Source organism: Meles meles, chromosome 7 (genome assembly GCF_922984935.1).
Source record: "Meles meles chromosome 7, mMelMel3.1 paternal haplotype, whole genome shotgun sequence".
Taxonomy (NCBI): Eukaryota; Metazoa; Chordata; class Mammalia; order Carnivora; family Mustelidae; genus Meles; species Meles meles.
Window position 1 is genome coordinate 91,492,058 of NC_060072.1, and position 23,824 is coordinate 91,515,881.

At 40.3% G+C, this 23,824-nt stretch overlaps 1 protein-coding gene across 1 annotated transcript; it reads right to left on the reverse strand.

Moving 5' to 3' along the window:
• Nucleotides 1-10,113: 10,113 nt before the first annotated feature.
• GTSF1 (gametocyte specific factor 1) lies at nucleotides 10,114-21,720 on the reverse strand. Its single transcript, XM_046013958.1, has 7 exons — nucleotides 21,681-21,720; nucleotides 16,371-16,471; nucleotides 13,673-13,799; nucleotides 13,137-13,220; nucleotides 12,606-12,669; nucleotides 11,062-11,156; nucleotides 10,114-10,140 (listed from the first exon to the last, which is right to left on the reverse strand). Exons 1-7 carry the CDS (start codon nucleotides 21,694-21,696, stop codon nucleotides 10,124-10,126), a joined length of 504 nt encoding a protein of 167 aa, XP_045869914.1. The 5' UTR covers nucleotides 21,697-21,720; the 3' UTR covers nucleotides 10,114-10,123.
• Nucleotides 21,721-23,824: the final 2,104 nt, after the last annotated feature.

Consider the following 23,824-nt stretch of genomic DNA (forward strand, 5'->3'; position numbering starts at 1 on the left):
GCACGTGGCAGACAGACTGAAATGGGGAAAACCCTGTGGCTAAAGACTACTTGGGAGGCTGCTGTAAAAGTCCAGGCAGGGATGTTGATAGGAAATGAAGCAGTGTCGGTGGCGAGACAAGGAACTGGCCAGTGTCAGAAGTCATCTCTGGTACAGAAATGCCGGGATTTGGGGACTAACTGAATTTGAGGAGTCTTGAAAAGATCATTAACCTCAATTAGAGATGTATGAGGAAGAACAGGTCTAGTTGGTAGCTGAAGCTCATGGCTCTCAGCATCTCCAAGTCTAAAGCCTGTTTGAGGAAAGTGGCTTCAGTAATTCTTTTAGTTCTACTCCCTTGGGCATTCAAGGAACAGCAGGTGGTTTCTTGCAATGCTGGTGGGTAGGAGCCACATCAGTGTTACTTCTTGAACTGGCAGCAGCTGTACAGTGGCTTCCTAACTACTCTAGAAGCAGCAAAGACTTTGGGTGCTGCTTCTGGAAGTCTAGTCTAGAGTTTGTTTCGTTAGCCTCCCCAATGACTGTGTGATCCAGAACAAGTCCCTTCCTGCTTAGACTAGCTCAGTGGGTATTTTCTACAACCAAACCTGGATCAATATGGAGGGACAGAGTGTGCATTTATATATATATATATATAAAGATTTATTTATTTGACAGAGATCACAAGTAGGCAGAGAGGCAGGCAGAGAGAGAGGGGGAAACAGGCTCCCCGCCAAGCAGAGAGCCTGATGTGGGGCTCCATCCCAGGACCCTGGGACCATGACCCGAGCTGAAGGCAGAGGCTTTAACCCACTGAGCCACCCAGGTGCCCCTTATTGATATATTTTTAAAAGATTTTAGGTAATCTCTACACCCAATGTGGGCTCAAACCCACAACCTCGAGATCAAGAATCTCATGCTTCGGGGCGCCTGGGTGGCTCAGTGGGTTAAAGCCTCTGCTTTCGGCTGGGGTCATGATCCCAGGGTCCTGGGATCGAGCCCCGAATTGGGCTCTCTGCTCAGCAGGGAGCCTGCTTCCTCCTCTCTCTCTCTGTCTGCTTCTCTGCCTACTTGTGTTTGCTGTCTGTCAAATAAATAAATTAATTAAAAAAAATCTTTAAGAAAAAAAAAAAAAGAATCTCATGCTTCACTGACTGAGCCAGCCAGGTGTCCCTATTTTTATATTTATTAATTTATTTGGTGCATGGGGCTGGGAAAGGGTGCGTGTTTTAAGATTTTATTTATTTGACAGACAGAGATCACAAGTAGGCAGAGAGGCAGGCAGAGAGAGAGGGAGAAGCAGGCTCCCCGCTGAACAGAGACCCCGATGTGGGGCTCGATCCCAGGATTCTGGGATCATGACCTGAGCTGAAGGCAGAGGCTTTAACCCACTGAGCCACCCAGGTGCCCCTGCGTGTGTGTTTTAAAAAACAAATGTAACCTTATTTTTGTAGCTCACACAGTTCAAGATTAGACTATTTATTAATGAAAAGTATAATACATATAAAGGAAAGAGTTAAAGAGAAACAAAATTAAGGTAAAGAGAAAAGCAGGAATAACTTACAGAAGACAGTGGAGGATAGAAGTGGTGTGACAGCCAGCCTCCAAGAAAGCCCCCCATTGATCCTTGTCTCCCGGTATTCACCCTCCTGTTAAATCCCCTCTCACCCTGATGAGGGCTCAGCTGTGTAACCAAAAGCATATTGTGGAAATGATGTCATATGACTTTTGAAGTTAGGTCATAGAAGAATTTACCATTTCCGTCTTGCTCTTTTTTTTTTTTTTTTTTTTTTTTTTAAAAGATTTATTTATTTGACAGAGAGAAATCACAAGAGAGGCAGGCAGAGAGAGAGGAAGGGAAGCAGGCTCTCCGCTGAGCAGAGAGCCCGATGTGGGACTCGATCCCAGGACCCCGAGATCATGACCTGAGCTGAAGGCAGTGGCTTAACCCACTGAGCCACCCAGGCGCCCTTCCGTCTTGCTCTTAACTTACCCTGGAGGAAGGCAGTTGACATGTTGTGAAGACACTGGAATTTCTGCCAACAGCCAACACAGATAATGCCATGCAAGGAAGTGAGCCACCTTAGGAGCAAATCCTCCAGCCTCAGGCAAGCCTGCAGAAAACTGCAGCACCCACTGACAGGTTGACATCTTAACTGCAATCACACGAAAAACCCAAGCCCGGATTATCCATCTAAGTCACTCCCGAATTCCCTAGTCACAGAAACTGTGAGGTTAACAGAGGTTTATTATTGTTTTCATTCACTGTGCTTTGGGGAAATTTGTTATGCATCAACAGATAACTTAAATACACCAGGAAACAGTATAGGTAATGAGGATGAGGGTAGCCTTGGAGAGGAAGCATACCCCTGAAATAAAGGGAAAGTAGATGCTTTAAGAGTTTAGTCTAGGGATGGGAAAAAGAGGAATTTAAGTTTGACCAGTGTTTTCTCTAGAGAGTAAGAGGCAAAGCTGTCTGCTCAATATGGGAAGTGGGAACCGTAAAGTTGAAAGTAATAAAAAGGGTGCAGTGGGGCGCCTGGGTGGCTCAGTGGGTTGAGCCTCTGCTTTCGGCTCAGGTCATGATCTCAGGGTCCTGGGATCGAGTTCCGCATCGGGCTCCCTTGCTCAGCGGAGAGCCTCCTTCCCCCTCTCCCTCTGCTGCTTCCCCTGCTTGTGCTCTCTCTCCTTCTCTGTCAAGTAAATAAATTCTTAAAAAAAAAAAAAAAAGGGTGCAGTGGTCATCAGGTCAATCTGTAAAAGCCAAAAAGGAATGAGTATCTGAGTTAAGAAATCATTTATCTGCAGTGGAGGCAGCTGGCATACTTCTGTGATTTTCTACCACTATGCTCAATAACCAAGAAGAAATGGAATACAAGAGATGGTGGGTTTCACCTGACTTGGGAATTGGTGAAGAGAGATGGTAAAGGAACAACGGGGTCAAGAAAAATCAGGGTGGGGACGCCTGGGTGGCTCAGTTGGTTAAGCGGCTGCCTTCGGCTCAGGTCATGATCCCAGCGTTCTGGGATCGAGTCCCACATCGGGCTCCGTGCTCAGCGGGGAGCCTGCTTCTCTCTCTGTCTCTGCCTGCCACTCTGTCTGCCTGTGCTTGCTCTCGCTCTCTCTCTCTCTCTCTGACAAATAAATAAATAAAGTCTTTAAAAAAAGAAAAAAAAAAAAAAGAAAAATCAGGGTGCTGATTTAGGCCACTGAAGTGCCTGACCATGAAGTCCAAGCTGACAGACATGGAAATGAGCTCAGGAGGAAGCTCATAACCTGGGAGAATGAGAGCTTGAGTGCAAATTACCATTTAGGGAAGCAGGATGGGTGGAGAAACCAAAAGCAGTAAATTAGAAATTAGAAGTCCCAGGATATGGTCACAGCTAGTACTAACAAACCATGGATCCTTGGCTAAGATAACATTTTTGAGGCCTTTTTTTCCCCTCTACCCTGGGTTAAAGTATGGAAAATGCCAACCAACAGTGGCTTGCCTACAGTAAGCACTCTGTAACTATAAATTAATGCTGCTGTTTTAAAATTATATACTGGTTAATACACACATATGAAGGAAGTGTAATAAGATAAATACCAGGAAGGGCACCTGGGAGGCACAGAAGGTTAAGTTTCAGCCTTCGGCTTGGGTCATGATCCCGGGGTCCTGGGATCAAACCCTGTTTCCCTCTCTGCCTGCTTGTGTGCTCTGTCAAATACATAAATAAAATCTTGAAAAAAATAAATATCAGGAAACCTACCACCCAAATTATTGAACAGAATATTAATACACTGTGTTTTTTTCCTGATCCCATCCCCGCTGGCTTCTCCCCTGAAGATAAACACTGGCTTGAATTCTGCATTTATCATTTTCCTTTTTTTTTTCCCCCAAATGTTTTGTCCCACATTTGTACAGGGCCCGTTTCTTCATATGTAAGACGAAGCTTTGGATTAGGTACTCTCTAAGCTCCCTTCCAGGTCCAAGGGTATATGAGATATGATGGGTGGGCATCAAAATTACATACCTAGTGGAATCATATAATAAATGCTTATTTTTCAAGGGTTTTCCAGAGCTAAAATGGACTCTTCTGCTGAAATCTCCAATTCAACAAAAGGGTATCTCAACGGAGTTTCTAATCTCAAGATCAAGACTTTGCATCACTTTCAATTTGCACCTCTGCTAGAAAGTTCTACTCTAGAGAAAACCAACACAAGGAGCTAAATAATCTTAAGCCCCTGACCCTGGCCTATGAAAACCTGAAATCCAAGATTGAGGAAATAGAACTGAAACAGTTGAACTAAGAAAGCATATTTATTTCAACGGCAAGTATTTTTTTTTTTTAAAGATTTTATTTACTTATTTGACAGAGAGAGATCACAAGTAGACAGAGATCACAAGTAGACAGAGAGGCAGGCAGAGAGAGAGAGAGGGAAGCAGGCTCCCCGCCGAGCAGAGAGCCCGATGCGGGACTCAATCCCAGGACCCTGAGATCATGACCTGAGCCGAAGGCAGCGGCTTAACCCATTGAGCCACCCAGGCGCCCTCAACGGCAAGTATTTTAATAAAAATGAGGAGGCATGGCTGGGTTCGTCTGCCATTTTTCATACAACCTGGATTTATTTCCTCCATAAAAATGTGTGTGCCTGTATAAAATAAAACAAAACTTGTCTTCTTCATGTTTCTTCAAAGATTCTTATGCTATTTTAGTTTTTATATAAAAGTCTTTAAATAAGGTAAACACAAATGCAAATCTCCTGACCATATGGTTGTTCTCCAGGGTTACTGTCTGGCCTAGGATCCTATTTTTCCTAGCTATAAGCATTCTGAACTTTTATATTTGTCTCCCCAGTTACCAAGTTTATGAGTTAAGTGAGTTGCAACAGGCAGAGGAATTGCTGTGGAAAGGGCAAATGCCCTATTCGTACACGTGTCTGCATTGATCACGGTACAGATGGAAGAGAAAGTCACTTGAGACTGTGGGTATGGGTAACAGGTTCATGTGTCTTCAGGGGCCATGACTGTAAAGTAGGATGTGAATATGTTCCGAACCTTGATGGTACCAGAAGGACAGTGATCAAAACAATGAGTGGTCACTACAGTATTTTTCTCCTGGTATTTAGGTAGTTCTCTTTCTTCTACCCATGGAATTGGCACAAGAATATAAATATTTTCTTACAGGTCTCCTTTCCAAGGCCAGTCCTGCTTCAATCATTTAAAATTTAGTATACAAATCACCTTGATTTTTATAACCTGCCTCTCTAAAAAATGGCAACAATATACATAATGTTATCTCCTCAGTTTTTGCCAACTTTGGAGCTTAATACGAGCTGGGCAGTGTACAAACTACAGGACCCCAGGAATGCTGGTGTTATGTATATATGTTTTGTCTGAGGTCAGGACTAACACAAGGAGCTACCAGTGTGCCTCCACAATGAAAGAGTACTGCAGTGCATTATTTGAAATTAAATCCAGATACTCTCCACATTTAGCTCAGGTACAGCTACCCAGAGAGCTCAACATCAGCTTTACCTATACCTGTTTATTCCTGGTGAGAACATCTGCAAACCACAATGGCACTTCCAGAACCCCTACAGAGAAAGGCAATCTTCCAAAAATGCAAATCCTCTCCTTGGGGTAGAGTATGGAGGCCATGGATAAGATTGTAATGCAGGCCTCAAAGGCTCTCTGGGCTGAGTTTCTGAAAAACACCTCTGCATTTAACCTTTTAACCATTAACGCTTGACTTTAACTAATTGAAATTAAAACAATATTCAGCTGCTTACCTGTCCTCATTCCAAAGGGAGGGCATTCTCTGAAAAAGAGGGTCTCACAGGTAAGTAAGTTTCTCCTCCCCAATTCTTCTAGTTTTTGGGAATCCAAAAATTGCCAGCAAATTAAATCCAGACTAGAGAATTCTAGGCCTAATAAACATCCTACACGGTCTCTGACAACTCTGGACCAAATTGGCTGCTTTAATCATTAGGTTACTGAAGAAACCACAGATTGTTTATTTTGTGAGTTAACAAAATTAACACAGGTAGGCCTTCGCCTACAGTGAGTGCTACTCCCACTCAAAAAGGTCAGAACTTTTGTTGATTTTGTGATTTCTATTTGATTCCTTTGTTGCGTTGTATTCAAGCAGCTAATTCTTTTTTTTGTTTTTAAGATTTTATTTATTTATTTGACAGGCAAAGATCACAAGTAGGCAGAGAAGCAGGCAGAGAGAGGGGGGGAAGCAGGCTCCCTGCCAAGCAGAGAGCCCGATGCGATGCGGGGCTCGATCTCAGGACCCTGAGATCACGACCTGAGCTGAAGGCAGAGGCTTTAACCACTGAGCCACCCAGGTGCCCCAAGCAGCTAATTCTTTGCAATGAGACTCACAACCCTGCTTGTTTTCCCTAAACTAGGTAGGAGTTCTGGTTTACAAGTGTAGTATAATAGTTTTGTTCCATCATAACCCAAACAAACGAAATCTAAAGGGTTTTGTTTTTTCCAGTAGTGAGACTATTAAATAACCTTAAGTTGTTCTGAGGTATTGACTGATACAGAAATAACCAAAATTAGTGGCATATTGGGTGTTTTTTTCCCTCCCTCAATACATTATCACCCTCTTCAGAGGAAATGGTCTCGCTATTCACTTAAGATCACACAGCTAGAAGCAGAAATACCATTGTCCCCAGGCTATCCTCAAACCATTTTTAGGGCCTGCAACTAAATAAACAGTTCTGCTTCTGTTAGGAGAGAACCCTGTGTTGTGTGAGTATCATGAAAGAAGGCATTCCACAGGAGTCTACTCTCCTTTATCTGTTACTCCCAAAAATGCTACATAGATCATTTTTGAAATTATCAGTGTCCTTCATCTGAGCCCTTATCTATACCAGATCCCCAATCTCTCTCCCTGCAAGATAGATTTAGAACCAAACCAAACCTGAAAAAAAACAACCAACCAACCAACGAAAACGAAAACACAAAAATGCACAGATAATCCAAACAAACAACAAAAAACTTGGTCTGGGGAGATTATGTGGTTTCCTTGTAAGGGCCAACTAAACCCGAGGCTAGCAGAGCCTTGGGTGTTTCAGAAATCTAACTTCTTATACACACATTTCAGGAGAGTCAGCAGGGCCATCACACATTAAAGGTTTGAAGCTTAATCAAATTTCACATATAGGTGGAAAGCCTATCTCTTCTCCACAAATACACTGTTCCTCTCCTCCATTCCAATCTTCACTCCTACATAATCTACACCTGGCTGACAGCTAGCACAATTTCTAGCTGGAACGTGGGAGAGACGAAAGAAATAAAAGAAACCTGCTCTAGGTTGGAAATATGCAGGGAGCAAGGTGTTCTAAAGATTCTAAACAAGAATGGGGTGTTTTCCTATCTAAAGGCTATCAACGTCTTGAAGACTCTGGATAAGGAGATGTACTGATCAAAAAAGGACCATTCCTATACATTTTTAAAAGATACATATTTACTTTTTCCAACCCAAGTTTCTTGCCTGCTTTAGCTGGATCCTTAAGATAACTTTAAATAATTACGCTTCATTAATGTGAAATGGGATGTGATTTCTGATCTTGGGGCTGCAGGTATTTAACCAAACTATTAAGCTATCTATATGGATGCATTATTTGAAACAGTTCTGAGTTTGAGGGTTCTTTTCTTGCATCAAATGAGTGAAGACTCAAAGCAGGGGGGAAAAAAAGATACTTGTCAGTTTGAAAGTCACAGACAGTTTATCTTTCTGTAATTAGATTAGGAGGAAAAACCACGAAGAACCCATTGGTAGCGAAGAAGCAAGAGTCTTCTAGGGTCTGGCATCTGCAAGGAAATGAGAGAAAAAAAAGTTCTTAGTTCCTTTCAGTGATTAAAAACACCAACCACATCTGATAATAGGCCATATAACTACAACCCGATTAACATCTCTTAGTCAGCTGGAAGAATCTGACATTGCTAATGGCAGAACAGCAAGTACCTTCTGACCCTTAGCTGTTCAGTACCACTAAGCACACAGAAACTTGTTAATTGAATCAAAAACATTCTACAAAGAGATCACTGTACAATCCTGTGTCAACAGTTTCACGACTGAGAAGAAAATCAGGACTATCCATACAACTGACTTCTCCAGACAATTGAGTAATTTCAGCTAACGTATATTGATCTTTTTTTCTTCTCATATGCTCTATCTACTCATTAATTCAGTAACAGTTTTTGAGCTGTTACAACATACATTATGGAAAAAAATTAACATAACATCACCTGCTTTAAGACATTTGTCTAGTAAAATGTAGGTTTGTTGATAAAAACACAATGAGATAAAGCATATCAAGTACAAGGTGAACAAACCCTCTTCATGTATGTGCATTCAAGAAAATCTTCACCAACACTTAAGTTCCTTAAGGGGATAAATCCTATCTTCTATTTCTTTTGTATCTTTCCAAAGAAGCTAGAGAATTCTGTAACAACTGGCATTCAAAAAATGATACTTTATTTTTATTAAGAGGATAAAAAATTCTGTGGCTGTTCAAGGATTGTTACCTAACGTAGGATTATTTTTCTCTCCTGATTCCTCAGAGATTATACAGAAAAATACATTTTTAGCATGTAAAGGATTTAATAATGAAAAGTTCCCAAGGAGAGAAGATGTCTAGTCTTAGGTATTAGAGATAGAAGCTTCTCCTGGGCTTTCACCTTAATTTTTCTTTTTTTTTTTTTTTAAAGATTTGAGAGTGAGAGAAAGACACCATGCACACATGTGTGAGTGGGGACAGGGGCAGAGGGAGAAGGAAGCTGCCTTCTCGCTGAGCAGAGAGCCCAATGTGGGGCTTGATCCCAGAAACCTGAGACCATGACCTGAGCCCAAATCAAGAGCTGGCTGCTTAACCGACTGAGCCATACAGGTGCCCCTAGAATATTTTTTTCTTGTAATCTCTACACCCAATGTGGGGCTCAAACTCACGACCCCAAGATTAAGAGTTGCATGCTTTCCTGAGTGAGCCAGCCAGATGCCCCCAGACCATTTGTATTAGGTAGTAATTTGTACTATCTGAGAACCAAGCATCTCAGGCAGTGTGTTGGAGAAGGATTCAAAGTTCACCATTTATCCAGGTGCTGTGTGCTTTCCTGACACACCCCAGTGCTGTCCTGTCTCTTCCCCTTCTGGGGCCAAATCCGATTTTCTGGTTTCCACATGTATTTAACAATTTGACAAAATGTACCAAGAAAAATGGCTAGCACCTAGAAGCAACCCATAAATATCATCATCCATAGTTAGGAGGTATTTGCTTTTAGAATCTCTTTTCTGCTTCTCACCAGAAACATCAGTTTAGGTATAAAATGAACCCTAACTCACTGGAGATCCATCTGCTTCACTGTCCAGAGGAAGTGAATGAACTGGAAGGCAAGAGGCCAATTACTCACTCATTAAACAAATATTCAGAGGGCTTACTATCTGCAAGACAGTGAGGACATAGTCTCTTTCCTAGCCTAACAATATTCATTTTGGCAGGAGCAATACGGCTGAGCAAACTCAGCCAAAACAGCATTGGAAGAATCAAATTTGGCTCTTCCATAGTCACACAGGGTTACCTCAAGGAAAGGTTTCATCTTTAGAAAGTGAAAGATTTTAGTCTCTTCATACAGATTTTGTAAGATCTTGCAAAATCAAATATTCAGATAAGATCAACAATGCAAGCTTCTTAGAGATCCCAAACATTTAACTGCTCATTAAAAAGAGTATCAATTTTTTGCTGAGTGTTAAACTGTACTGCACAGGGGAAGAATTGCAGAGCAGTGAAGCACAGCTGTCTGATTAATCTCAGTCCATTAAAAAGGCATGATAGATCTAGAATGCAACTTTGATTAAAAAAAAAAGAAAAAGAAAAAGGAAAAAGGCAGTGTGTACTAACATTAGGGAAAACAACTTGGCATGTTAACAGAATTCTAATTTAACCAGTAAATGCCTATTCATTAGCGTGTAGAGCCATAACAGAAGCTATATACTTAAAAAATACAGGCACATACAAAGCTTTAATTTGATGCCATAATCTGAAAGAAAATTGGACCCAAATTGCTTTATGTCCAATTAAATCTTGCTACTATCTGAAGAGATAGTGAAATAAAACTGAAACACTTACTTGATGAGATATTCAGTTACTGTGCATTTCCATCTATGGAGTAGAAACATTTCAAAATAAATACACCATGACAATTGAAATTCACTCCTTCCCTTATTCTTACTAAACACAAATGACCTATTCTTGGGGTATACTGAATTATAATATAAAAGTGAAAGAATTTAAAATTAGTGATTGGATTCTGTTCAAGAGCACGGAAAAGAATAGTTTATTACCTATCAAGCCTTTAGGCATATGATTTGGTGATCTCATTTTTAGGGAAATTCAAGTACCCAAAGGAAAATATTTTAAAGGAAATCCTCTAGCCACCTAAAAAATTAGCTCAAACAGTACCACAGACTGAATCAAGGGAATCTGAATTTGAGAGCAACATTAGGAAAGTTTGTATTAAATAAAAATGATAGAATTTTGGGTGTTCCATATGTGGGAATTTATCAGGGTGATATGATATGAATTTAGTACCTATTTACTCGGCACAGCCTCTGATATCCAGGGAAGACATGAGAAATTTCTTATGCTAGTTTCTATAACTTGTTACTTTCATTTTCTTTCTACTCATTTCCTTTTAGCTCTCTGTAATACAATTTCTAATCCCAGTTTCTACTGATATTATACCTTGAGTGTCAGGGATGAATTCCTACTACCCGCTATCAGTAGACTTTTCACTGTTTCCAAATTTACCCAAGGTATTTGATGTCAATGGCCACCCCAGTTTGAAAATATTCTTTTGGAATATTTTTTTTGTACTTTCTTATTCATAATTTCCTGTTACTAACTGGGGCAGGGACTAGGGTGAAGTGAGTGAGGTGCTCAGAATGCAAAACTTGAGGAGGTACTCACTCTCGGGGTCATGTGAGGTAAGGAGTTCACACTGAGTATGTCTTTGAAGAATCAAGATCAACTGTATTCAGCACAATGAAAAGAGCAAAAGCATCTTGCCTTTATTTCACTTACTGTTTTTCCATGGCAGAACATATGGCAGAGACTTGGGAACACGCATGCCTGAAGCCAGGTTACTCTTATGTTCCATAACTATGTTGCTCGCAGGGCTGCAAAAAAAAAAGACAAATTTGCCTATGCCAGCATATCTATATTCCTCAGGCAGGCACACACAAGACAATCAAAATGTGTTTTTTGTAATTTGGGGGAAAACAGCAAACTACATTCTGAAATGTAAACGCATTTCCATCAAGACATTCTTGCAATTAGAATGATTACTACTTCTCTGAAAAGCTCACTGTTTTGTACAAGCACTAAGATGGGTCTCACCATTTTCATTTTCCAGAAATCGAGATAAACAGCAATGCCATCTACTGTTCAGCTGTATGACAGGCTCATCAGCTCACTCAATAAACATAAGAGACAAAATAAAATGCCAAGACAACCAAGCCAAAGGCAACAAATCTCACAGAACTGAGATAAAATTAAAATTGTACTATTAAAATTCATCTTTAAGTTCTTCCATCTTAGTGCACGCATAAAATAAGGTACATGTACAATTACTAACTCATCTTTGGAGCTAAGAAATAAAAATTGATAAGTATTCTATTTGAGGAAAAATGAGTCTTGCATCTCATTCCTTTGTTTTCTGATCCATAAATATTCTCATTTCTGAATATCTGAAACTTGATTTTTTTTTTTAAGATTTTTAAAATTTATTTATTTGTCAGGGAGGGAGAGAGGGGGAGGGAGGGAGGGGGGGAGAGAGAGAGAGAGAGAGAGAGAGGACACGCCCGAACACATGCACAAGCAGGCAGAGGCGGAGAAAGAAGCAGGCTCCCTTTCAAGCAAGGAGCCTGATTCAGCACTCGATCCCAGGATCCTGGGATCATGACCTGAGCTGAAGGCAGCGGCTTAACCGACTGAGCCACCCAGGCATCCCTGAAACTTATCTTTTAAGGTTTGAAGATGAAGTAGTAATGAGAAATCTCATAGATTTAAGTTTAGATAAAGGGGTGCTGGGTGGCTTAGTCGGTTAAGTGGTTAAGTGTATGACTCCTGATCTCAGATCAGGTTTTGATCTTGGGGTTATGAGTTCAAGCCCTACACTTATATACAAATTAGATACAAAATCAGTGGAGATGCATTTTCTTCCCTACCCAATGTTACTCTGGCTTGCCCAATTTCAAATCAAGAACTTTTAAGATTATTTTTCCTTAGACACTAATTACCCAGAGTGGTGTCGTTGGAGAATTTTTTCAAAGTATTAAAATTATGCCAACTCAGCAAAAACCCCAACTTAGACATAAGAATGTCTGGTGCCACTGTCTCCCTTGCTAGACTGTAAACTAGTATTTCTGTGTTCCCACAGGGATTAACACAAACCATGTGACCTTTTTATGAATTGAGGATAAAGAAAAAAAATAACCCATCAAAACTATCTAAGTTACCACCAAGTAACATAACTAAGAGACCAAACCATGCTTTGGTGGCTTCTTTTGGTACCAGAGCACTTGGATTTTGGGAGGCAGTGCTGGGAATGAGTCTATTTCATTTACCTGTTGTTGCCACAGTAGTTGGCTGTGCCCCAGACAAATGGGGTGCTGGTCTGTTCCCACAGATCTGCCAAAGAAAGCAAGACATAGTTTGTGGCATCCCTAGGTAAAACACCAGTTTATACTTGTTGAATCTGTAAGTTGGGAAATAATACACCTAAGCTTAGAGAAGCAAGTAAAAATTGATCAAGCACCCTGCCGAAGTGACACAGTAGCAGGAATTTAATTGAAGGATATAAACACAAGCAACATAAATAATAATAAACGTGCCCAGTAATAACCAAAGACAGATGGTACAACACAATTTATGGAAAAAGGCAGTTGTAAAGAAGTGCTTTTTCCAATCGAGAGGGATAGACTGTTCCACATGTCTGCACAGTGATACAAATGTGCTCATTTTGGGGCCCAATAAAAATAATAAGGCATTCTGAACAACATGGGATGCTCATAAAAAAGGAAAATCTTCCTTCTACCTAAACCAAATGACTTGAGATTTAGACACTGTGGAAAAAAAAAGATGTAGATACGCTCCACCTTTATCCCAGTCTTCATCGCAAGGAGGGCACTGCCATGTGCTCTCAGCCAGAGTCTCTTGTCCAAGGTTCCTGGTTTGGTTGACTGCAAGATAATAAAGATTCTGATCTTTAGATAGATAAAAGAAGGGGACATCATCAGGTTATTATTTTTAAAGGGGTTAAGTGGCTTAAAAGGTTTCAGGATAGTCTAATAGGTCTTTGTTTCTGAAAAACGGATGCCATGAAAGCTAAACAGAGGTCTTATCCCCTTGCTGACAGAAGAAAAAGAAGCAGAAACAAGGATGTTTACCATATTTATGGCAATAAAAGGATTTTTATTTTTAGATAAATTGGTAAGATGGATCAGTTGTTCAGAAGAGAAAGCAGTCTGATAAACACAGACTGACAACCTTTTATTGATGAGATAAAATACTCAAGGGCAGAAAGGTACTATTCCTCTGAAATGATGAAAGCCAAAAATCAAGCTGACAACGGAGCATAATACAAATCGGAAGGGGCTAACCTGTAGGATGGAAACCTTTCAGCTAGTCTTACCAACATCCTGCTCAATACAACTTTTATCATCACAGCTTGAGATATGATGACTGATTTCGGCCCGAGGAACCTGGTGACGAGCATTGAAGGGACAAGTAGCCAATTTGTTTGCAACATCAGGATGATTCTGTGGAAAAAAATTAAGGGGTCTAATTCTTTGATTCTCTTCAGATTCAAAGGGAGTGGCCTAACCTTACTCTATAAATGACTCCCCTAAAATCTTGCAATAAACTTGTCGCTTAACTGTGGTAGGTAAACTCATGGTAGAAAATTAAGAGGGAATGAATTATTTCTTTTTTTTTTTGCAATTTAATCTTAAATTTATTTATTTATTTTTTTCAGCGTAACAGTATTCATTGTTTTTGCACAACACCCAGTGCTCCATGCAATACATGCCCTCCCTATTACCCACCACCTGGTTCCCCCAACCTCCACCCCCGCCCCTTCAAAACCCTCAGGTTGTTTTTCAGAGTCCATAGTCTCTTATGGTTCGCCTCCCCTTCCAATTTTTTTTTTTTAAATAAACATATAATGTATTTTTATCCCCAGGGGTACAGGTCTGTGAATCGCCAGGTTTACACACTGGAACAAATTATTTCTTACTTATACAGACTGTACATATGACCTCAAACTCATCAAAATATAAGATTCTTTCTTATGCTCGTAGAGACCGACAACACAGATACTGAGTTTCCAGTGGCTTTTATAAGGGAGTAAATAGTGAATTTGATTGGTTATTTATTTAAGATTTTATTTACTTATTTGACAGAGAAAGGGACAGTGAGAGAGGAAACACAAGCAGGGGGAGTGGGAGAGGGAGAAGGGATCTTGACCTGAGCTGAAGGCAGCAGATGCCTAATGATGAGCCAGCCAGGCACCCCAGGATTGGGTATTTGAACCACATTTCTCAAGGTCCCAAGACTCTGGCAGAACAGGCTGTAATGGTGGAACACTCTGGATGTCTCTGAAGGGTGATATTCAGGAAACAGTAACAAGAAAACCTACTCTTAGTCTGTACTGCAGTCCAGCCCTGCTATTGCCACGCAACAGTGCTGGCAAACAGTTGTGGGGAGGGAGCCCTAGAAGAAGCTGGCTGAGGAGTTTTCAGATTAACACAGGGATGCTTATTTAAAGTAATGGTGCCTGAAATGGGGCTGTGGAAAATTTGACCTTTATTTCAGCTATTTTATTAAGGAAAAGCCCAAATGGGAGAGGCTGTTTGCTGATCAAGTTCTTTATTTTAAGACAAAACAAAAAAACCCCAAAGTGCTTAATATCACCCAAATCCTACAGGAAGCATATCAGGTATTAAGAAGTTGATTTATTAGAAGGAACAAAACATTTATCACAAATTATACTCAAAAGAGTAAAAATAATGTGAAGAGGGAGGACGCTAAGAAAAAACAGAGGATGAAGAAAATTACGAGGGCAGTTACCTCCATGATTTTCATAAGGGATACTGAGCTTTCCAGTGCAAAGAGTTTTGCTGTCAAAGATTAAGAGGTTTAGAAGAGCGGAGTGAAAGGCATGCCTGGGTGGCTCAATATGTTAAGCATCTGACTCTTGATTTCAGCTCAGGTCATGATCTCATGGTCCTGAGATGAAGCCCTGGGTTGGGCTCTGAGCTGGGCATGGCAACTATCTAAGATTCTCTTTCTCTCTCCTTCTCCCTCTGCTCCTACCCCCGCGCCCCCGCTCCACCCCCCGAAGTGCAGGTGCTTTCTTGCTTTCTCAACAAATGAAAAAAGTGAGTTAAAGAAAATGTCTTTTTATTGCTTGGTTTTCCTTCACAACCTTTATCCTTTTTCCTTCACAACCTTTATCCTTTGCAATCCTAGGGGAAGAAGTTGTGGTGGGATCTGCTGGCCCACATTATCCAGGTTCAAATTTAAGGGATCTTTGCTCTAGAGATTTAAAAGAGCTGGAGAAATGATCAACAATGGCATGATAATCATGTCATTAGGACTGCAAAAGAACACACTTTAAAGGATGTTAATGCATACATGAATTGTATGCAGTTTGGATTAAATACCAAAAATGCTGTCCAAGGATAAATCCTGCAGACCCTTGGCCTTTGTATCTGACATCTGTATTCTAACAATCCTTACAAAGTGCCTCAATTAGTTTATCAGCTTTAAAGTAGTTTATGTCATCTAAGACTACAAAAGAGTGACCAGAAAAAAAAAACAAAAACTCTGCTTAGTTGCCTCCCACCCCCACCAAAAGATGCTTCAACTAAAGACTGAAACTTAGAGAAACCATTATTTTTAGGAACAATCTAACCTCTAGCTGCTCAACTTCTCTAAAAATTCCAAACAAAAAGAAATTAAAGATAAATGTATTATGGCACTCAACCCTTATCAGGACAACGAACACATCAAATTCACAAGGTAAAAGGGATTTCTCATTGCTAGACAACAATAGTGTTTCCTTTGTTTTATAAAGTGTGAGAAGAGTATATAGAGGGCGCTGTCACTAGTTAGGTAGAAAAAAACAGAAACAAGAAAAAACTTATGTACCCAAAGAGATGAACTCATTTCTATAAATTCAGCATTTAACACAGAAGTGTTAATGCCCAAACCAAGTCCGGCATTAAATTAAAATATTTTTGCTAAAATTATATGATATTGACAAAATTTGGCTTTTTAAAAGAACTCAAGAGGTCATTACAAGGCAAATTATGAAAATAATGTCTTACCTTTCTGCACTTGATAAGATGATAAGGAAACCTGCAGGCCCTGATCTGGTGGTTTTTATCATAGGGGCATTGTAATAGCTTTTCAGGGTCCAGGGAATCAACTGAAAGAGAGAAGGGTAGGATAAACATACAGCTTAAGCTTTAAGCCTTTGTAAAACCACAGTATTCCAGGCACACTAGATTTTTCAACAGAATCTACAAGAATAGAACAAGACAGTCTTAACAACAAATTGGAATTTTAAAAAAGGGTGACTAAACATTTAAACATGAAAACGTAACTCCAAGATAAAACTGTATTACCAACAAATCTTCATAAGTACAGCAAAACAAGCTATCATGGGATAGGATCTTGGATCATATTTAGTTGTATATAAATTTGTTTTACACTAAAGGTAACCAACAATGAAAAGAACAATAAAGTTACATGAAATGATATCCTCTTTTTCTTCCTAGAAGTGCTAATTCAGGGTCATTCTTACCTCTAGCTAGCCTAACCAAAGCCTCTCAACCAGTATGCTAAAGTTAGAATGGATGGTGTGCCCATATATTGATATGGGGTACCTCTGTACACGCACCTCTTGTCCACCACCAGTCACTTCTAGGGCAAGTTAAGGGCAATTAATCCCCTTTGCAAGCATTCTTGCCTATTTACTAGTATGTTATGACATGAAAAAAGATCAATTATAAGCTCTATGGAAGCTTGATAGATGATTTCTTTTTCATCTATCTGCTTGGACTTATTACTGTAAGTAGTTCTTGACCTTGATCACTCTAGATACCTCTCAAAAGAAACCAATACCTTTATCAGATAGGGTGCTTTTATTTTTCATAGTTTGGCACACAGATGAGAAAAAAATCAGAGAATTCTTTAATCTAGTGATTATTAAGTTGGACAGATAAAAAAATAATCTGCAAAAACAGAACGTGCTAAGTCTAAGACAACTGCAGACATATGGGGATGCTCTGTGAAAGAAAGCCTCTAACCTAGATCATTCTACTTAAAACTTCCTTTAGAAGACTATACTTTCAGAAATCATCTCTATAGTTACTAAACAAGTTTCTCTAAATGTGTAAAGCTACATGTAGGCTTTACAAATTTTAGCAAGCTTAAGGAAGGGAAATTAAATGGTTAAACACATTCTCATATATTATGGGGACAAAAGGTGACCTAATAAAATGCTGTTACCATCATTGAAGGCGAAGATAAAAGTGAAATAAGGTAAACAATTCACATTTGATAAGGAGCTTATAAACCAGGAGACTGCTATGAGAATCAGAAGCCAGTGGGGAATTGAAACAGATAGTTTCACTGGAGGAGTGGTAAACATGGAATAAATTGCTAACCATGATCGTGATGCAAATGAGCCAGAAAGGTGATCTGAAGGACAGAATGAATAGGAAGGAAAAGTCTTAGAGGACAAGCAAGTTTATTATGCCAACCAGGCTCATGCCGACCAGCAATTTTTTCACATTTCTGAAGCTTCAGGACACCCAGGGACAGTTTACAGATAAAATTCTTATTATTTCCCTTCATTTAATCCTTTCCATTGCGAGCAAATGTTAGGCCACGTCAGCAGCTGACAGACTAGACATACCTTATGATTCATACACATTATGCTGCCCACACAGTGACATATATCAGAGTTGGTAATGATGACTTCCTACCATAATGTTTTATTTCTTGGCCTCTGGTAACTTAGGTTAGCTCTAAACTGTTTTTCTAGATTAAAAAAATTTTATTTTTGGGGCGCCTGGGTGGCACAGTGGGTTCGGCTCAGGTCATGATCTCAGGGTCCTGGGATCGAGCCCCGCATCGGGCTCTCTGCTCAGCAGGAAGCCTGCTTCCTCCTCTCTCTCTCTGCCTGCCTCTCTGCCTACTTGTGATCTCTCTCTCTGTCAAATAAATAAATAAAATCTTAAAAAAAATTTTTATTTTTAATTAAAAAAAATTTTAATGGTGACAAAAATATACATAACATATAACTTACTATGTTAATCAATTTTAAGTGCATAGTTTGACAGTGTTAAGTATAGTCACATTGTTACGCAAATAGTTTCCAGACTTTTCATCTTGCAAAACTGAAACTCAATACCCATTAAGCAATAATTCCCCATTCTCTCCTCTCTCCAACCCCTGGCAACCACTAATTCCACTGGTTGTTTCTATGAGTCTACTTCAGATACTTCATATAAGTAAAATCGCAGTGTAGGTCTTTTTTTGACTGACTTATTTCATTTAGCATAATGTTCTCAAGGTTCAACCATATTGTAGCATGTGACAGGATTTCCTGTACCTATTTTGCTATTTGCTTTAAGTTTTTATTTATATTTTTTAGTACTCTCCACCCCCAGTGTAGGGCTTGATCTCATGACCCTGAGATGAAGAGTTGTATGTGCCTTCAACTGAGCCAGCCAGGTGCCTGCCTTTTTTTTTTTTTTTTTTTAATTTAATATATCTTGGAGCTCCTTCTATGTCAGGATATAAAAAGAATATTAAAAAAACAAACAAACCAAAAACCCCAAACCAAACCAAACAGGAATACTTCAGTGCTGCATATGGATGTGCCATGGATTCTTTTCCTTTTTTTTTTTAGATTTTACTTATTTGAGAATGAGAGAGAGAGTATCAGAAGGGAGAGGGTCAGAGGGAGAAGCAGACTCCTCACTGAACAGGGATCCCAATGCAGGACTTGATCCTGGGACTCCAGGGTCATGACCAGAGCTGAAGGCAATTGCTTAACCAACTGAGCCACCCAGGTGCCCATGTGCCGTGGATTCTTAATCATTTCTCTTACTGATGGACATTTAGAGGTCATTTCCAGTTTTTACTGTTAAATAATACGCTGTGACTAACAATTTGGTAAATACTTGTGTTCTAGGAGTATTTCTCTTGGGCAGATACCCAAAAGCGCTGCATTGAGGTCTATGTGCATTTAAAGTAACAAATACTTTGTACTTGTAATAAAACTATCAATCTGCTCATCACAAATTCTATCTGGCTTTTTGGGAATACAGCTTAATTCTGGAAACAGAGTAGGCCCTATGGACAAGCTCTCTCCAAAACCAAAGACTCAGACGTTTCTCACATCTTGATAGGGCCTGAAACCCAGGGGGAGAAATGGAGGAAACTTCATAGAAATAGGAAAGGAGACCTGACAAAAGTTTCATCAGTTAAGAGGTATAGTCCCAAACAGAAGCTGGAAATCTTTAGATCAGATTAAGATTATAGTTTAAGGATGCCTGGGTGGTTGGCTCAGTTGGTTAGGCAACTGCCTTCGGCTCAGGTCATGATCCCGGAAGTCCTAGGATTGAGTCCCGCATCAGGCTTCCAGCTCCGCGGGGAATCTGCTTCTCCCTCTGACCTTCTCCTGTCTCATGTTCTCTCTCTCAAATAAATAAATAAAATCTTAAAAAGAAAAAAAAAAGATTATAGTTTAAGGTCAATTTGGGAAGAAGGTCAAGTATATCCTAAGGCAGTGTTAAATTACCTGGGGACTGTGTTAAAATGCAGATTCTGATTCAAAAGGTCTGGGACAGGGCCCAGAGACTGTGTGTTTCTAACAACTCCCAGGTGATATTTTTCTAAGAAAAAAAAAATTATGGCTGAAAAAAGTAAAGAATGAGAGACATAAAAGGGAGTTGTTGCTTTCTAATTTAATACAGAGTAGTAAGCTTCCAGGTATAAATATAAATCTACCTATGTCACATGGAATTCCAGGTTTACATTAAAGTATCTTTTTAAAATATTTTGCCTGTTGGGACGCCTAGGTGGCTCAGTGTGTTAAGTGGCTGCCTTCAGCTCAGGTTGAGATCCCAGGGTCCTGGGATCGAGTCCCATATCCGGCTCCTGGCTCAGCAGAGAGCTTGCTTCTCCCTCCCACTCTGCCTGCTGCTCTCCCTGCTTGTACTCTCCCTCTCTGTTAAATGAATAAATAAAACCTTAAAAAAATTCTTTAAAAAAATGAAAAATAAAATAAAAATAAAACTCTCTCCTATTTGAGAGAGAGAGTGAGAGAGCACACAAGCAAGGAGAGGGGCAGAGGGAAGCAGGCTCCCCACCAAGCAGAGAGCCCCATACAGGGCTCAATCCCAGGACTCTGGGATCATGACCCAAGCTGAAGGCAGACACCTAACCGACCGAGCCATCCAGGAGGCCTACATTAATATATCTTAAGAAAAATTAAGAAGGTAGGGGAGGGAGCCCTAAGGCAGACCAAGGAGAATCAGTCTTCTAGATCAATGATTCTCAAAGTGTGGTCCTCAGATAGTAGCCTCAACTGAGAACATGTTAGAATTGCAAATTCCTGGGCCCCAGACCTTCTAAATCAGAAATTCTGGGGGTAAACAAAAACAACAACAAAACACACAAAAAACCCCAAACCAACCAACCAAACAAATTCTGGGGTAAGTCCAGCAAGCTAGTTTTAACAAACTCCGTGGGCGATCTTGCTGCATGCTCAAGTTTGAGAATCTCTGATGTAGATATTTAATGAAGACTATTTCCTATAAATATTGGTGATTAAGATTCTTTGAAGGTAGAATGGAACTAAAAAATACCCTTTAGTTGGAACTTATTAACTCCAAAGAGACTCTGAACAATACAGCAAAGTAAGAAAGTAGGCCCTGTTGTCAAGTTTCATCCACTCACTGATGCCGTTGTTTCTTAAACTTGGTCAGGGTCTAGAAACCATAGTGCCTTATGGTATCCAGTGTGGCACTGCTTATGAATAATGTATGACTCTCTCCCTAACTATGTCACCTTGGGCAAATCAGTTAATCCAGGTTCTGTTTTCTCAGATGTAAAATCCAAACATTAAATGAAAGGATTTTTTCAGTCTCTTTTGTTTCTACATTTGTGTTATTCTAGATGCTAGCTTCGTTCTGACTTCTTAGGCCATCTAAGATTCCTGGATCACTTGAGAAATAAGAACTCTTCGTAGGATTTCTTTAACCCCAAGAACTCAATGTATATCAGCATTATTTTGAACATCATATTGTCCCTCAAAATAGGAAACAGAGGTTATAGTTACTATCCCCTTGTCTTTAAGAGGAGAAACTGAAGTTCTGAAAAATTATGTTTCATTTGATAAAAATATAGTTTAACACAGATGACCCAACTGTAGCCTTTTCAAAGCCTGATAAATTTCAAGTGTCTTATTTCAATATGGGAACTTCTCTACCACCACACAGACAACCTCAGCAGTTGACGGAGAAATGTGAATCTTTCCCAAACACTTAAGAGACTTGCCAGACATAAGACTATATGTAAGGGATTTAACTTATTCTCTAAAAACAGTAAGAAGTACATACTGTAAGTTTCTTCCATGTTGGAAATGAAGAAGCTGAATCCAAGCACTGAAGGGGGAAAAAAAGCAGTGGTTCAGTAAATAGGACTACTAATTTAAAATGTATTCAGGTGATAAGATAGTGTACTTCAAGTGTCATTACAACAACCTGTCACTGTTTATCATCCCTTAGGGTTGGTATTTAACATTAAAGGGGGCAAGTCAAGACAAGAGTATTACTATTTAAACTTTAGGATAAACGTAGGAATAAGGTACTGTTTTAAAGCTCTCCTCTGAAGTTCTTAAAAATACAGAATAGGCAGGCTGCCAGTCTTGCTCTCTCCTGGCACCTGGGAATGCTGGAAGTCTAGGTCCACCAGTATGCACTTAGTCCATCCAATAAGCTCAGAGACATTGCTAGCTTACTATTTTTTAAAAAAAGATTTTATTTATTTGAGAGAGAAAGAGAGTGAGAGCGTGACCAGTGGGGAGTAGGGAGTGGGAGAAGCAGACTCCCCGCTGAGCAGGGAGATTGATGTGGGGGCCCCATGCCAGGACTCTTAGATTATAACCTGAGCTGAAGGTAGTTGCCTGACTGAGCCACCCAGGTGCCCCTAGCTTACTAGTTCTATAACTTTTCTAAATATGATTAGGAAGTGTCACACTTACTCCAGTGATGCTTCACCTCCCCTCTCCTCCACCAATCCCATATACAAAAATGGACAGACTTTAGGTTAAATCTCTCCAGTTAGTACTCACTCCCTCTAAGCACCGAGGGAAAACTTCTGATTGTTAGGATTTAAAGACTATCCATTTTATGGATAATACAGTTAAAAAAAAAAAAGTCTGTAACAAATGTGGAAGATAAAAGACAAGAAATGATCCTGTAGTTTGAATCCTCTTCTACCGAAGATCTCCCCCTATTTAGCACTGTGATTAAATAAACCAATCATTATGGGGAAAAAAACCCTGAATTTATATAAAACCATTCTCATAGGAAACTTCTGAAAATTAGCTAGATTTACAGTTGTCGTCTCTAGGGCAAGCTCTCCTTTGGCCCATCTTACAGTTCCACACCCCTTCCCCCCATTCTATGACATAAGCAGCCCTGGAATCTGTGGTAGGAAATACAAGTGATCAGCTGGAACTCTAGTTTGGTAATTTGCCACACAGCCCATTTGTTAATGACATTTACTAACGAAACTGCTGTAAAAAAAATTTTTTTTTCATGTCTGGATTAAGAAATTCTGACCTTCCTTTTGACAGCTTTTACTTATACACTTTACACTTTTTCATTAAATACAAGACTTTTGGAAGGAAGAACCAAGTATTATGTTCCTTGATTTTAAGGTATTTGGAGGAACAATCAGCACGAGATTCAGTAACTTACGGAAAGCCAGCCTAAACCCTGGGGGCAAAAAGACTAATTACAGTAGATTCAGGGCACTGAAATCCACAGCTTCATCATTCACCCGTGTCCACTGAGGTATCTTCCGTACCAAACTGTTAACAGGCGATTCTTTACCTTTTCCCTAGTACTAGACCGCGGTGAAACGGATAAATTACGCGATGCAGTCAAGTTTGGGGGCTGGATGTTGTCTGAAGCAACTGGTTAAACTCTTAACAGAGCTGGGGGCTCGGTAAAACAATCCTTTTTCTTCCTTCAAACAAAACAATCAGAGGAGATTTAAGCAATGGGACTAAACAGGAGGTGGGGAAGGTGGTTAACTTAAAACAATGTACACAAAGGAGGCAGGGAGGTCCTCGAGGGGGCAGGCGGTGGCTGGACCACCCATAGCCGAAACAGCAGCTGAGAACCCACAAGGCCCAAGGCTACAGGCTGGCGGAAAGGGAAGACATTAGGTGGTGAAGGTATCCCAGGACCCTAAAGGTGAGTTGTTTGTGGAAGCCCCAAGCCAGGCGGGGACGCCTTTCTTACCTCCGTCGAGACACGTTCTCTCCACAGCCGCTTTCTCCCCGCATCCGCACCCCAGCAACGCTCACTTCCGCCCCTGACGTTAGGGGGTGGGGCCCCACTTCTTATGACGCTGTTCGTGGCCCCGCGGGAGCGTGGGTCCCCTGGGCCCTCCCTGCCAGGCCTTCCCCGGCCACGGCGCCTTGGTCAGTTCTCACTCTTCCCGCTCCACCTCCTTGGGCCATTCTCCTCTT

Coding starts and splice junctions, on each gene's coding strand:
- GTSF1 (XM_046013958.1), bottom strand. Junction 13,800..16,370: donor ATCTTATCAAGTGCAGAAAG/GTAAGACATTAT, acceptor TTTTTTCCACAG/AATCATCCTGATGTTGCAAA. Junction 13,221..13,672: donor TTGTATTGAGCAGGATGTTG/GTAAGACTAGCT, acceptor ATTATCTTGCAG/TCAACCAAACCAGGAACCTT.